The sequence below is a fragment of the Passer montanus genome, unplaced genomic scaffold (assembly GCF_014805655.1).
Source record: "Passer montanus isolate IOZ18808 unplaced genomic scaffold, ASM1480565v1 scaffold49, whole genome shotgun sequence".
NCBI lineage: Eukaryota > Metazoa > Chordata > Aves > Passeriformes > Passeridae > Passer > Passer montanus.
In genome coordinates this window covers 814,689-830,438 of record NW_024369818.1, presented here as the reverse complement: position 1 = coordinate 830,438, position 15,750 = coordinate 814,689, and the positions used below count along the sequence as shown (strand labels likewise).

Below are 15,750 nucleotides of genomic sequence, written 5' to 3'. Positions count from 1 at the left end.
TCGTCTAAATCCTCTCCCTGCTAATCTGCATATTTTACAATTTTCCCAAAAGCCTGGCAGTTATTCCCTAAATCTGCCTCAAAGTCTCCGTTGAGAGCCCTTATTAAGACGTAGCAATCTATTAACGACCCGGAGGGCTGCCTGGGCTCCTGGAGGGACAGCTCTGAGCTGCTGAGCTCAGCCAGCCCCTCCTGCTGCAGCCTGGGCTCTGCTCACCTGCTGGGGCTGGACCGAGATGGGCTGTGGAGCCTTCCAGCTTCTGCTGTGGCTCTGGGCAGTGTGACTGTGTGGGGTGTTGGGGGAATGGGAAATGAAGGGCTGGGAGGGCTGGGAGCCGGGTGACACCCTGGAGGGAGGGCTGGGAGCCGGGTGAGACCCTGGAGGGAGGGCTGGGATGCTCCGTGGGGTTACAGTGCCACTCTGACCCTGGCACTGCCCTCATTGTGTAGGTGATGCTGCAGGTGAACAGAGGGGATTGGGGGGTGAAAGCCCTCCTGGGAGCTGGTGCTGAACTCGGTGTGCCTTGGTCACCACGCCTGGGTTTGGGTTCTCCTCTGCTCTGAGGCCTCACGTGCACTGTGCTCTCCGTGGATAGTCAGGAAATCCTTGGGAGTTGAAAATGCTTTTCAGAAGTGCTGGAAGCAGAACTTGGTTTCCGTGGCAGTGCGTGTGAGTGGCAGACCCTCACCCTGCTGGCTCTGGGCCGTGCCAGCGGGCAGGGGAAGCTGTCACTTCCCCCCGTGCTGGAGGGATGTCCCCAGGCACGCCTGGCTCCAGAGCCTGGGCAGGGCACGGCGTGGGGACGTCTGTGCGAGCTGCTGGTGCTGCTGTGGCGTGGATGGGTGGCTCTGCCTCCTGCTCCTCCTGCTCAGGTGTGGCTGGCACCTGCATCATGCAGCAGGTACATCAGGGAGCCTTTTTGGGTCTGGTTTGTATTGCAGAAGAGGTGCCGTTTGCTGCTGCCGTGGCTGGGAGCATGGTGGCACTCCCTCACTGGGACTGTGCCAGCCCTGCCCAGTCTGGGAGCTGGTGGAGGTGGTCCCTGCTGGCCCTGCCAGGAGTGCAGGGACATGCTGAGGGGCATGAGGATCCTGCTGCTCTAAGCACCAGCCTGGGGGTGTGAGGCTGGCTGCAGTGGGAGCAGCAGCACACCTCCCCAGCCATAGGCATGGTGCAAAAACACTTCTTTAGTTACAGGGGTGCAGACATGGGTGGGAAACAGAGGAAGGGAAGAGCTGCTGCTTCCTTTGGGCAGATCCTGCTCCTGGTGCAGCAGGATCCGTTTGGCTGTTGCTGCTCCATGTCCGCCTGTTTTAACTGTTTAAGTTCTTGGGTTTGACACTTGAGCCAGGCAGCAGCTAGTCCCAGGCCTTCTGTCTTAGTGTGTTTTTCTTCAGGGCACCTTTTCTCTGGCTGGGTTTTGCTTGCACCTTGCCAGGCTGCCTGTGATGAGCCCTTAGGACGGGGGATGCTGAGCTGGGTCCTGGGCTCCCAGAGCATCCATCTGCAGAAGCTGAGCCTGGGCAGCTGACCCGGGACAGGCACTTGGCAGTTCTGGCACCTGCTCTGGTGGGGTTTCAAAGCAAGCAGGCTGTAGCGTTGAGGATTAGTATGGCCAAGTGCAGTATGAAGAGTGTTTGCTGGGGTTTTAGCAGCCCTGCTGCCTGATAATGCCCTCGAACCATAGACTGACAAATATGTTCCCTGTTCATGTTTTAAAATTCGAAAACTGAGCTCTAAGGAAATCTTACCCTGGTCTAACACCACTCTTTTCCCCTCACCCCTCTTCCCCTGTTTGCTCTTAGTAAGTATTTTAAATTCATTGTGTAATTTTAAGTTCAGCATCACAAAATGCTTCCTGATGCTGGCCAGGTCTTCTTCCTTGGCTGTGAGCATCTGTGGCAAGGACACTTCATTAAATGAAAGAGGAACCTTTATTCAGTGAAAAGCTGATTTTTAAACTATTGCACAGTTCTGTTGCTTTTGAAAATAAAGTTTTCTGGTTCACTGAGAAACCAGAGTGTGCTGGGCTGGCCAGGGCTGGAGGCTGGTGGAGACAGAGCTCACGGTGCTCCTCAGCCCCTGGGAGCTGGGGGACCTGCCTGGCCTCACCTTCGTCACAGGCTGGGAAAGGTTTTGAGAGAAGCTACCAGAAGTTGGAAATGTTGAAGAGTTACATTGAAATAGAGGCGCTCTGGTACTTTTGGTGCATTCAGGTGCTTTGTTTAGTATGTGTTAGCATCCTCCCCTTTGGGTAGGGGGGTCTGTCTGTGGTTTGCAGGGTGCTGTCACCCCTGAGGGGTGGCTGGGTCTGTGCTGCAGCCCCGTGCTGCTGCTCATGGGTGTCTTTGGCTGTGCTGTCCTGCAGGGCAGCCCTGCTGAGGTTATTCTGCTGCTGCTCATGGGTGTCTTTGGCTGTGCTGTCCTGCAGAGCAGCCCTGCTTCCCTGCTGAGGTTATTCTGCTGCTGCTCACGGGTGTCTTGGGCTGTGCTGTCCTGCAGGGCAGCCCTGCTGAGGTTATTCTGCTGCAGTTCCCTGTCCTGCTGCAGAGCAGCGGGGCTGTCATCAGGCCCCCATGACAGGAGGCTGACATTCACTTGTGACATCTCATTCTGCTTTAAATTAAACCCCCAGCAAGCCCAGCTGGCTTCCCAGCACCATGTGTGTCATCCTGAGGAGTTTGTGCTGTGAAACTGTCTGCTTCATCATTCGTGATTTTAGCTGAGATTTTTAAATAGCAGAAGCAGACCCTTTTGGGTTTTTGAGCTGAGCACTAAATCTGTGTGTACCAGTGTGGTGGTGAGACATTTTGCATGGGTTTGGGGGTTGGACAGAAGAGTGAGTGTAAGGGAGGGTGCAGCTGCCATTGTCCTCCATGCAGTGAATAAACCCAGAGCTGAAGGATTCTCCAGGTCAGGACTGGGATGAGGTGTGTAGATGCTGAATTATATTTCTAATGCCTTGAAGTGCTTGATAAAGACACACTATCCTTCAAGAAGGAAAAACCAGGTGGCACAGGCTGCAGATGCAGGCAGCAGCTGTCCTGCACGGGGCAGCAGTGCAGTGACCTGTGCTGGTGGGGTGTAGGACAGGCTGTGGTCCTGAGCTGATGCTGACCAAAGGCGTGTGTCATCTCAGCACATCCTTGCTTTTGCTAGATGACTTTACATGTTCTTCATCCTCCGTGCTTTGGCTGGGGCATGGAGGTGAATTTTTGATTTCCAGCCGCCTCGTTCCCAGCAAGCAGCACGGTGCTCTGAGGAGCTGGAAGCAGGAGTGCAAACCCTGCTTCTCTGGAGCTAACAGCTGTCTGTCCCTTTGCTGGTGAGCAGGGCAGTGCAGTGAGGGGCTGGAAGCAGGAATACAATCCCAGGTTCCCTGGAGCTAACCGCTGTCTGTCCCTTTGCTGGCCCGCAGTGAGCAGTGAGGGCACTGAGGGGCTGGAAGCAGGAATACAGTCCCAGGTTGGAAGCAGGAATACAGTCCCTGGTTCCCTGGAGCTAACAGCTGTCTGTCCCTTTGCTGGCCCGCAGTGTGCAGTGAGGGGCTGGAAGCAGGAATACAATCCCAGTTTCTCTGGAGCTAACCGCTGTCTGTCCCTTTGCTGGCGAGCAGGGCAGTGCACTGAGGGGCTGGAAGCAGGAATACAGTCCCAGTTTCCCTGGAGCTAACCGCTGTCTGTCCCTTTGCTGGCCCGCAGTGTGCTGGCGAGGAGAAGCGCGTGGGCACGCGCACCGTGCTGGTGGGGCACCGGCCCGTGCCGGACACCGAGGCCTACGTGGCACAGAAGTTCTGTGACAACAGGATCGTCTCCTCCAAGGTGAGCCCCCTGCTCTCCTCTGTGGTGGGTTTGGGAGCTGGCAGAGCCCGAGTTCCTCGAGGATGGAGGCACAGGTGTCTCTGCGAGTGGAGCAGCCTGGTGCTCCTTACACCAGGCTCTCTCTCTTTTTTTATTTTTACCCTATCAATGCCAGTGGGGGTGTGGGCAAGCTCCTTTCTTGTAGGCTGGATGGGAGCAAAGCAAATAGACACGTTGATTTTTGTGGGGTTGGGGATTTTTTGGTGTGTTTTTTAAAGTTTTCTGGCATCCCCTTTGGGAAGAAAAGACAGGTTAGGTGTATAATACAACATGAGATAACAGCAGCTCAGATTTGCAAAAGCGAGTGGCATTGTTTTATGAAGGGACGTAAAAATATGATTCCCTCTTTTATTTTATTCAGTGGGATTTTTCTTTCTTGAGATAGGACAAAAATAACCATGCTCTGTTTATCCCTTTGGATGAAAGGGGGGAAACATTCATATGGTATTAATGCAGCTTTTGTTTATGGTGGAAAACTGTGATGACACCCATCTGCCTTCTGCTTAGCTTTTTTTCCATGACATTCATGAAGCTATTTCTAAAGATTTGGAGCCAATTTGAGTGAAATATCAAACAAGTGGCATTCCATATTGTCAACACAGCTGGATACGTATGCCAGTGCTCAGGGTTCCTGGTGCTCAGCATGCACTTGGGCTTCAGTTTTGCTGTACTTCAGCTGCAAAGGGGTTTTTCCCTCTCCTTTGTTTCTTTGTACATCTTGGATCTTATCTGTTTTTGAATGTCTGGGTTTATTTTTGGGAAAAGCTTTCATTCTGTCCATGTTTAATTTGTGTAGCATTGCCATTGATGTTTCCCTGGCACGCAGGAGGGCCTTCAGTGAGAACACCTTCCCCCAGCTCAGCTCCCTCCCTGACAAATGGTTTGCTTTAGCACTAATTTTAGTTCTTCCTTGATTTATTTCTGAATGTTATGTCCTTGCTCTTTTTTCCTTTTATGTTTGCTAGGCCTGGGACCTGTCCAGTCTCTTCATAATTAAGTGGACATTGGTCTTGAGACTTGACTGCTTATTTTGTTTTATTCCAGACAGACTGAAAGATAGATATTAAACCCATTATTTTCCATGTTGTTCTTAAATTCCGCATGCTTTCCAATGTAAATGATTCAGCAGCCTCCTTAAAATTATAATGAAGCACAACCTAATGCTGAATTTGTATGGGCAAGCATGGCTTTTTTTCCTTTTTTTGTTAACAAAAGCAGCTCTAAATGATTTGGGGAATTGGAGAAGATGTATCCACTGTGGGCTATGTTGTGATGAACTCACCTGTGTACAAATGGATTTTTAAAAGTTGTCTCACTGTGAGCACTTCGGCTGGAGCAATGAACAGTCAGAGATCTGGAGCAGGAATTTGGAGCAGGAATGTGGTGGCATCTCAGCACCAGGTGCACTGTGCTCCTGGCGTGGCTCTGGGGCCCTCCAGGCTGCTCAGCCAGCTCCCCTCGGCGTGTCAGAGCAGGGCTGCTCTCCCCCCTGTGCTGACTGCTCCTGCTTTGTGGCTCTGGTCCTGCCAGCCGTGCCTGAGTGCCCCTCTCTCCCCACAGTACACCCTCTGGAACTTCCTCCCGAAGAACCTTTTTGAGCAGTTCCGAAGAATTGCCAACTTCTACTTCCTCATCATCTTCCTCGTGCAGGTAGGAGCTTTTTGGTGGCTCTGGGGACTGAGACCGTGGCTCTGGGGACTGGGATTGTGGGGCTGGGGCCGTGGCTCTCAGGACTGGGCCGTGGCTCTCAGGACAGGGCTGTCACGCTCTCCCAGGCTCCTGTTCAAGCGATGAGTGCCTGGAATGCTGTGCCTGTGCCGTAAGGGGCTCTGGTTCCCAGTCCCTGTGGCTGCTGCAGGAGCAGGGATCCCTCACGGCCGCGTGTGGCTCCTCTGGCAGTGTGACACCCAAGGCCAATTTACTCTGCCGTCAGCTGGCTTGCCTCCATCTCTTCATTTCGCTGGCGTTGCTCCATTTTGTCAGACCCAATTTGTAATTTGCCTTGAACTGAAGCGATACCCTGGAGTCAGGATGTCCTTTTTGTGTAGCTGGCCACTTAGTGACGTGCTATTACAAGTTATCTATTGACCCTCTGGCCGTGGCGAACACGGAATATTCCTGATTATAGCTACAAACTGGGCCTGTCTAGCTGCTTGCCCATTCTAGGCACAGGTCTGTGCAGGGCAGAGAGGAGCCTGGCTGTTCCTCCTTGCCTTTATTCTGTGAGCTCCCCTAAAATCAGGACACAGCCCTCGTGGTCAATTAGAGAACAAACAAAGCCAGCTGAGCAGAGCCCAGCCTGGCACCCCCCTGGCCCAGGTGCTTGTCATGCTGAGACATCCCTTGCCTTGAAAAGGCACTCAAGGCCACTCTGTTCATTTTCAGTACCAAGGGTTATACCTTGAAAAACGCCACCTGTATCTTGAATATAAAGATTCATTTAAATGTTTGTGAGTTAATGGGGTTGTCCCCGCTGAGTGCTGCATGAGGAGTGAAGTGTCAGTGCTGGGGGAATTGCCTGGTGCATCTGCACTACCTGTTGTGAAACATTTAATCAAAATATCTGTTTCTCTGTGATTGCAGACCCAGCTCTTTGTAAGACAGAGTAGGTGCCTTCAACATAAAACACGATACAAACAGAGACAGATTCCTTTGGTTCATCTCTTGCAGCTCTCACGGGAGCCTGCAGGGACTCTCCTGGTGTAAGGGGCTGGCCTGGAGTGAGCAAAGTCCTGTGTGTTTGCTGACAGACCAAGCTGGTGGCAATAAGCTGTTTTAGGAAGCTGCAGAGAGTCTCTTTGAGGAGGAAAGTGGAGATAACTTTTGGAGCGTGGTCCTTAGTGTCCTAAGGAATCTCCTCAGAAGAAACTCTTAAGTAACAGGAGGACTTGGTCACTTTTAAGTGGATTCAAATTAAGCTGTTGAAGTCCTAAACCAGTCCTAAACCAATATAGTTTCAGAGGCATCTGCCTTTCTCCCGGCTTGTTGCTTGTGTGTCCCTCAGCTTTTCACCAGCCACAAAGGGGAAGGGTTTTTGCAGGGAGTCCAAACTCTAAATACATATATGAATTATTCCAGGCACTTCATCTGATATTGTGTTGCTATGTCTGTGTGGACAGAAATTGTGTATTTTTAATATAAATATGTACAACTATAACTTGTCCAGTGCAGGAAACTCTCCTGCTGGGAGCAGGGGGTCCTCCACTTTGCCTTTCTCAGCAGAAAGCCAAAGTTCTTCTTGGATTCCCAAGACCTGTCCAATTTTTGCAAGATAATTTGGCTTACTGGCCTAAGCTTGATGGCACTGCCCTGGTGATTGGCCATTACATGTGCTGTGTGCAGTGTCTGTGTGACACTTGGCACTGTCCTCTCTCAGAGCTGTTCCTCCACAGTGTGGTTTCCACCAGGCTTTCTGCTTGGGGACACTTTACACCCATTTGACTGAGCCAGGGCTTTGTGTACCTGGAAATATATTTGGTGTTTATCTTGGTTTACCCTCCTCCTGCTCAGCTCATCTGCCATTTATCTGGCTGCTTCTTGTGCTGTATCTCTTCCACTTCAGAATCTTCTGGCTGTTCTCTCTGGGTTCAGTAATGCAGGGTAACATTGCAGTGTACAGCATTTCATAGTCAAAAATGTCCACGTAGCTGATAAGAGGAGTCCTGTCCTTAGCACAGCTTTTTGCAGGCAGCCTGGGACAATAAATATCCAAATGCTGCTGCTATGTGAGCGTGCTGGGGAAGCACAAACAAGAGACAAAGTCCCTTTGTGGGGACACAAAGCCTTTCTGCTGAGCTTCCCTGTCCCTTTCATCGGAGCCCTCATCTGCTGCTCGTGCTCCCAGTGTCTCCAGGAGCAGCAGGGAACATGACCAGTTTGTGGTGTGTTGCTTTGGTGTGGTGCTCCTGCCCCTTATGGGCCTGCCATTCTCACCCTTTGGGTCCTGCTCCAGCCAGCAGAGCAGCAGTTCCCCACAGCCTGCAGGCTTCCCTGGTGATCAGAGGGTTTGGTCTTTCCTTGGTGCTGGCTGGAGCACTGCAGTGAGCCCAGGCAGGATCCAGCTCTGCCCCAGGGCCCCTCTGCAGCCATGGTGCCCACACCATCCTCTGAGCTCCACATCTGAGAGCCTAAAGACAAAGCCTGCATTTCTGTTTTACTGAAATATTCATGTTCTGTTCTGCAGTGTATTTCGTAGGTAATTTGGGCTGATGGGTGTTATTTTTAGCCTCCCAGTGTCAGTGGTTCAAGATGGCTGGTGCTGCCCTCCCTTTCACCACCAGTCCTTCCTTCCCTTTCTCCTGTGCTGGGCTCTGACCTGCCCTCACTGGGATAAGCACCCTTTTCCCCCGTCACCCAAGTCTTGGTTTGTTCTGCTGCCTGAAAGCCAGGGCTCAGCAGTGTTCTTCTCCCTGCAGGTGATAGTGGACACCCCAACCAGCCCAGTGACCAGTGGCCTCCCTCTCTTCTTTGTCATCACTGTCACAGCCATCAAACAGGTACAGCTGTCAGTGTGGGAGGAGATGCTCTTGGGGACAGGTAGAGAATATTTAAATTTAATATTTAAATATGCTCAGAAGCCACTGACATGTGCTGGCAGGTTTGGTGCACCCTCTTAGAGGTGAGATGGTGCTGGTGCTTCTCAAGAGGCTGCACTGTGAGTGTGGGGGTTGGTGCCTCCTGTTCTGGCAGTGTAAAGCATCCCTGTGCTGTGGAAAGCGGGCCACCAGGGTCAGTAAAGCTTTCTGCTTAGGTCTGGTGTTATTTGAATGTTTTTCCTCTTCTTGGAAGCACTCCCTGAGTCCTTGCAGAGACGTGCTCCAAATCCAGCCCACGCTCTGCTCCCGTGTTGGTAGGTGGAAAGGACAGGTTCTGCTCAGCCACTCAGCTAGTCCTGAAAACGTGCACTCCTCATCTTGCGGTGTGAAGAGACCTTTTGCCTCCCATCACAGGCACACATGCCATTTAAAATTTCCTGAGTGAATAATAAAAAAAGAAGTTTCATCTACGGGGGCTGGAAAGGGAGAGCTAGAATAAAATCTCTCTGCTTCAAATCTCAGTGCTTATTCTTCCAGTGAAGACTGGAGAGGAAGAGTCTCATCCTGCGTTACCATAGAACGAGTTGCAGGCTGCTGGGTGTATTATTCATATTATCAGTCTGTTCTTACCAAAGCTGAGAATAATAGAAATGTGTTTCAGTAGTTTAGCTGCTTGTTGCATGCCCCGCATATAGATTATTTTTGTGTTATTTTAATCTGTTCTGAATCTGTCAAATATGCATATGAAGGTTGTTAAATGAATTGATTCAGTCTGAGCCACTCTGGTTGATGTTTTGTCAGGCATGAAGGAGGTCTGGGGACGGTTGCCTTGTTCATTGTTTTCATGTGTCCCTCTGATCCTCACTCCTCCTTTTCCATGAGTTTACTCACTTTGAGTTTGTCTGTGCCTTAGGGCTACGAGGACTGGTTGAGGCACAGGGCTGACAACGAAGTGAACAAGAGCAACGTCTTTGTTGTGGAAAATGCAAAGCAAGTGCGGAAAGAGAGTGAAAAAATCAAGGTAACTGTTAACTGAGAGCCTGCACGTGGCTCTCTCCGGGGTGATGGGAGCACAGAGCTGTGTGCTGAGGGACAAGGCAGGGCAGGAGGGTGTCCTGGGTTAGAGCTGCCCCAGCTTGCTCACTTCCAGATGAGATGCTCCCAGAGCTGCTCCCAGTTAAGGAGTGAAGCTGCCTTTGATTTCTTCTGAAAAGCTTCTCACAAAAGCTGTACTGGGGCTGACAGGTGACAGATCTGTCAGCATTTTGCACTTCGCCAGGACAGGCAGTCCTCTTCTATTTCCTGCTCTCCCAAGGACACCAGGAAAGCACACTTAGCTTTGATGTTAATTTATCACACCACACTTCAGGCAAGTACAGTCTCTTGCTCCATCAAGATTTAGCAGAGAAATAAACACTGACTGTGCCACGTGGGTGCTCTGAGTCAGTGCAGGGCTGGATCATCCCATCAGGCTCTGGAGTGATGTTCAGAATCTGTGCTCCTCTTGCACCCCAGCTTGCCTCTTAGGCTTTGAGAGAAGCTGAATCATACTCCTCTCATAACTCAGAGGGCTTTTCATGTGAATGTTTCCTTTCTCCCAGGTTGGAGACATAGTGGAAGTGAAAGCAGATGAGACCTTCCCCTGTGACCTGATCTTTTTGGCCTCCAGCAGCACGGATGGCACCTGTTACGTCACCACAGCCAGCCTGGACGGCGAGTCCAATTTCAAGGTCAGGGGCTGGCTGGGCAGCGTGGGGAGCTGCTGCCTGGCCCCCGGGGCATGGAGGGGCTGTGCTGGGCTGGGGGTGCTGCCAGGAGCCCATCCTGTGGCTGCCTCTGGAGCAGCTGCTGCGTGTGCTGGTGTGTCAGCAGAGAGCCCCGGGCTGTGCTGGGCTGGGGGTGCTGCCAGGAGCCCATCCCTGTGGCTGCCTCTCGAGCAGCTGCTGTGTGTGCTGGTGTGTCAGCAGAGAGCCCTGGGGCATGGTTTGTGCTCTGCTCTGGCTGCCAGGGCTGCTGCTGCCCCAAGCTGGATTGCCATTTACTGATGCAGCCCTGCAGGCAGCCTGTCAGAGCTGCCTGCTCCAGCCACTCTGGGGGCTCTGCTGCCTCTGGGGAGCAGTGCCTGCAGCTCTGCAGCCCCTTCCCAGCCCCTGCTGCACTCCTGCTCCTTGACCAAGCATTTCCAGTGGGATCAGGGGCTTCTTTGGGGCACTGTGTCTAGATTCATTTGGGGAATTTTCACCAGCATGAGAAAAGCACTGCTTCTGGGATTTTCCCTCCCTTTCCCTGAAGCAAGCAGTGAAACTTAATACTGGTTTTGCTCAGGATGAATATCTCCAGTTTATTTTCTTTCTTTCTCTGTCTCCCCTTCTCTAAACTAAGGGAAAGAAACAACAACAAAGAACTATAATACGTCAGAAGACATGAATGTTTGGTTGCACTTGAGTTTGATAAATATTTGCATAAGTGTAATACATAGTATAATAATATTATAATAATATGATAAGTATATTTGATAAATACACAGATACTAGCAGCTGCAGTAGTAGGACTGGAAGATACTTTACCATGACATGATTCATTCCAGCACACTGTGAAGTCGGTGGGAATACCACTGTGGATCTGATGTGTTTGTCTGGGATTTGTGTATTATTCATATTGGGCAGCTGTCAGCTGGTGCTGGATAACCTGAGTGGGAGCTGGTGGCACAGTGCTGCTCCACTAGTGAGGAGGAGTTGGAGCTTGGAAGTGGCTTGAGGCTAAAAATAGCTAACATGTTAAAAGGCTATTGCTTATTTGTGTCAGATTTATTATATGCATGAGTTCACATTACTTTTGCAGTCTTGGCTCTTACCAACTTGTGAGTCTGGAGATGTGATGCTGAGTTTCTATATCAAGCACTGTGGTGGTTTTTTCCTGGTTTGTGGGTTCCTGTAGGTGACTGGGAGCTGTCTCCTGTTTCGTGAGGAGGTGAGGATGAGTTTGAAGGGGGAGAGGGAACAGAAAAGCCAGCTCTGTTTGGGGAGGTAGATCTAACATTAGGAACCAGGGTTTGCTGCAGAAGGGGGTGAGGGAAGCACATTTGGGTAATCAGCAGACCTCAGCTGCAGGGGTATCTGCTGCCTTCCTGGTGGGAGTTTTTCTGGTATTTGGGGCATGTCAGGTTGGGGTATGGGAAAGGTGTCTGATGGAGTGAAACTGGAATAGAAATGCAAAAGATTTTGTCAGGGCTCTGTCTTTGAAGCACAAATCTTTGGCCATACGTTAGCTAACAGAACATGTGTTTTCTAAATGCACTAAAGGATGTAAAGATCACGGAATCAGTTGGGAGGTGGCTTTGAAGTATCACTCAGGGACTGCAGCGTCTCTGCTGATGGAGCATTGCAAAACCCCCCGCGAGGGCTGGGTTTGGGGCTGGGCGCTGCAGGAGCAGTTTTGACCTGTTTCACCAAAGCTGTGGTCCATCCACGTGTGCTGGCAGAGGCAGGCAGGCCAGCAGGGCACACGGGGCAGGGCACGGCTCCTGCCGTGGCTGCAGGGAGGGATGCAGGAGCCAGGAAGCGCCGTGATGGGTTTGTTTATGGAGATGGATGAGGCAGCCCGCCGTGACTCGGAGCTCGGAGTAGCTCCTATAAATAGAGCCTGAAAGGCAGCGAGCAGATCCTTTGTGGGCTTTTCAGTTAATTATGAGAGATGAACCTTTGCAGCAGCAGCTGCTAAAAATAGCTTGGAGTCTGCCAGTGCTCTGCCTGGTCCCTGCTGCTGGAGCTGGTGTTTTGTTACCATCAGGAGCCAGCTCAGGTGGTGAGCCCCTTCTTCAGGGGGCCACCTGCAGCCTCCCCTCCACCCAGCCAGGGCAGATCCCCAGGGAAAACCCAAGGATGCTGTGCTTTTGGTGGATGCCTTACTGAGACACCCAGCAGCTGCTTGCTGCTGTGGTTTCTCTTAGCGTTAGTGAGTTCATTCTTTCTCTGACAGATGCTCCAGCTGCTTTGTGGGAGCGTGGTGAGGGCTTGGCAGAGCTGCTGGGGCTGGCAGGCCTGTGCACGGTGGCGTTTGAAGTGATGGGGTGTAGAAGGTGGGGATGGGGGTGCTGCTGGGGCTCGTGCTGACAGTGCCTGTGCTCCTGTGCAGACCCACTACGCGGTGCGGGACACCACCGTGCTCTGCACGGACGAGGCCATCGACACCCTCACGGCCACCATCGAGTGTGAGCAGCCCCAGCCCGACCTCTACAAGTGAGTCTGTCCCCCCTGCCTCCCCCTGCCTGCCCTGCAGCTGCCTGGGTCATCCCCCTCAGCACTCGAGGCATCTGCAGTTCAGCAAAGCTCCTCTTTGTGTCAGGGACCAGAAGGTGTCTCAAGGCACTGACAAGTGCTGGGCCTCCTCTGTGTGAGCATGGCAAAGCCCTCAAAGCTCAGTGTCTTTGCAGAAGAGCCTCCCCTGTGCAGTTTTTGTGGTGCAGTGAGCTGATGTTTGTCAGCTCAGAGCAGTGATGGTCATGTACCTGTTCTAGGCTGCTCTTCCCTTCCCTCTAAGGTTCTTCGGGCTGAGTCCCCTGCCTCCCCCTGCCTGCCCTGCAGCTGCCTGGGTCATCCCCCTCAGCACTCGAGGCATCTGCAGTTCAGCAAAGCTCCTCTTTGTGTCAGGGACCAGAAGGTGTCTCAAGGCACTGACAAGTGCTGGGCCTCCTCTGTGTGAGCATGGCAAAGCCCTCAAAGCTCAGTGTCTTTGCAGAAGAGCCTCCCCTGTGCAGTTTTTGTGGTGCAGTGAGCTGATGTTTGTCAGCTCAGAGCAGTGATGGTCATGTACCTGTTCTAGGCTGCTCTTCCCTTCCCTCTAAGGTTCTTTGGGCTTACACCTCCAGGAGTAAGTGGTCTCTGTGGCCAGATCCCTTGGGGAGGTTTTCTGGGCTGTGATGGGGATGTGCTGGGGTGTGTAAGCAGCCCTGAGCATGGCTGGCTGTGTGGCTTCTCCCTGTCCTGGGCACAGCCACCCCTCTGAAACATTAAACTCAGATTCTCTTGTTTTGGAATCTCTGGATTTACTTCCATTTCCTGTCAATGTCTTTTCTTTGTTATGTTTGTAGTGTCTATAATGTGTTTGTAATATAAGTTTCTCATATTTTCTCACAGGTTTGTTGGAAGGATTATCATCTATGGGAGTAACCAAGAGCCTGTAGCCAGGTTGGTCCTGCAGCTGCTTGTTAGCCCTCCTCAGAGGGGTTGGGCATCTACAGAGAATTTCAGAGATCTGAACTTGTCCTGCCATCATTTGGGAATATTTTTTTTCTTTAACCATTCCAAAGATGTAATTCTAAAAGGAGGCCTCCCTTCTGCCATCCTGTGATTTGTTGGAGCCCCTTTTGGGGAAGCAGTGCAGGACCACCTGGTAATGTCCTGCCCTGCTAATGGGGCACAAATTTACCAGGCAATGACAAAATATTGTCACTGGAAGGTAAGCAAGAACTCAAACATCAGTCAGAGTGTTCCATGGAAGAAATGAGCGAGTGATGTTCAAAAGCCATCCAGAACAGCTGGCTCTCACCAGAGCAGGCTGGATGGGATTTGTGCCCTGCTGGGTCTGTTCGCACCCTGGGAGCAGCAGAGAAGCTGGGGGTCTCAAAGAGCAATCAAAACACAAATGGGGCTGTCAGCTCTGATGGTGCCATTGACTGACTGGGCTGGAATGGACAGGCTTCTGATGATTTTAACATTGCATTTTTATGTAAGTACTGGAACATAGTGGATCTGAACATTTTGCAGTTATTCCTCACAAGCCTTACTGAAAGTCCCACAGTAAGAGTGGAATCTTGCATCGGGGATGGTATTTGTAGGAGGAAATGGAAATGTAATTATATAAAGAGAAAAACAAACTCAGTCAAGGCCCCAATTTAACATACAAATAATGTAATCAGACATAAGGAAACTTTGTTTATCTTTCTATTCTAATTTATAAAGTAGTTTGAGTGTTCTTTGAGTGATGTAATGTTATAATTTATTTTATGTTTAGGTCTTTGGGTCCTGAAAACCTGTTGTTGAAAGGTGCTACCCTCAAAAATACCAAGAAGATTTATGGTGAAGTTATTTTTGTTTGTTTATTTAAATAGTTCTGATAAGTGGTGACAAGTGTAGATGTTCACTCCTGAATCTGGAGAGGGACCACACTTCTCTGCAGCCTGTCTGCCTGGGCTGTACAGCTGCAGTTTTCCTGCCAGCTGGTTGCAAGGTGGCCAGGGTGCAGTGAGGAGGCACTGGTTCTATCTGCAGGGCTGTTAACACCCCAGAGCAAGCTTTTCCTTTTGCCTGAGACACGATGAGCAAGGAGCTGTCCCCAGGTGCTCTGCTGGGAGCACAGCCTCAGACACTGGTGGTGGAGATTGATTGTTTTAGTGCAAATGTGATGGGAGGCTGGTGCTTCTCCTGGCTGTGTGTGATCCATGGCTCCTGCTCTGGGGTACAGCAGTGGCATTGCTGAGCAGCCTCAGAGTTGCTGGAGCTGAGCAGCCCCTGGGTGGTGCCTCCTCCTTCAGCTGGGGCTGCAGCTGCTGTGAGCACCGGTGCCCTGGTGGCCCCCAGTTCCCTGGGTCCCTCACCAGCCCTGCTTTGATGCCTGCAGGAGTTGCAGTCTACACTGGCATGGAAACAAAAATGGCTCTCAACTACCAAGGGAAATCTCAGAAACGGTCTGCAGTAGAGAAGTGAGTATTTATGTCCAGAAAAAAAATCACTAAAACCTGTTGGGTTTGGGTTTGTTTCTAATGGGTGGCTTGTACAGAAGTAATCCCCTAATCTGCTGGCTTTTGTTTCAGATGCTCTCTGATTGCATAGAAAAATCTGGGTATTTGATAAACATATCTTGCAAGAAGCAGCATCATTTAGTAGCTTTTTTATTTAAAAACAAAATTAAGAAATGTTTAAATATATGAACCTGACCCTGAATATCAGCAGTGTCAAAAGCACTTGTTGTGTAATTCCCTTCTTAAAAGTAAGGAAATCTTGTTCTTGTCTATTTACATGTTTTTCTCGATAAAAATAGCTGCAAGAATTTAAAAAAAGAAACCTGTTTTTCAGATCCATCAACGCTTTCTTGATAGTGTATTTGTGCATCTTACTGGGCAAGGCCACTGTGTGCACAACTCTGAAATATGTCTGGCAGAGTAATCCGTTTAATGATGAGCCTTGGTACAACGAGAAGACTAAAAAAGAGAGGGACACGTTCAAGGTAAGTGCATTTGTATTTCAGCACCTCCTCCAGCTTACTTTGGTTGTTTAGTTTAATCTGATAGTGCCTGCTGCCAGCCCTGGGAGTCCTGTTTGCTCACACAAAGTGCTGTTGTTTCCTTTGGTCTCCCC

The 15,750-nt window shown here is 50.7% G+C and overlaps 1 protein-coding gene across 6 annotated transcripts in view; it reads left to right on the top strand.

Annotated features, from left to right (window-relative positions):
• Nucleotides 1–15,750, top strand: part of ATP11C (ATPase phospholipid transporting 11C) — a 59,322-nt gene that overhangs the window by 19,263 nt on the left and 24,309 nt on the right. For all 6 annotated transcript variants that reach the window (XM_039722529.1, XM_039722532.1, XM_039722533.1 and 3 more), the window contains exons 2-11: nucleotides 3,702–3,821; nucleotides 5,421–5,510; nucleotides 8,276–8,356; nucleotides 9,309–9,416; nucleotides 9,997–10,125; nucleotides 12,530–12,633; nucleotides 13,531–13,581; nucleotides 14,408–14,472; nucleotides 15,014–15,095; nucleotides 15,469–15,619. In XM_039722529.1, coding sequence (XP_039578463.1) covers nucleotides 3,702–3,821; nucleotides 5,421–5,510; nucleotides 8,276–8,356; nucleotides 9,309–9,416; nucleotides 9,997–10,125; nucleotides 12,530–12,633; nucleotides 13,531–13,581; nucleotides 14,408–14,472; nucleotides 15,014–15,095; nucleotides 15,469–15,619 — 981 coding nt within the window. The remainder of the gene's footprint in view (nucleotides 1–3,701; nucleotides 3,822–5,420; nucleotides 5,511–8,275; nucleotides 8,357–9,308; nucleotides 9,417–9,996; nucleotides 10,126–12,529; nucleotides 12,634–13,530; nucleotides 13,582–14,407; nucleotides 14,473–15,013; nucleotides 15,096–15,468; nucleotides 15,620–15,750) is intronic.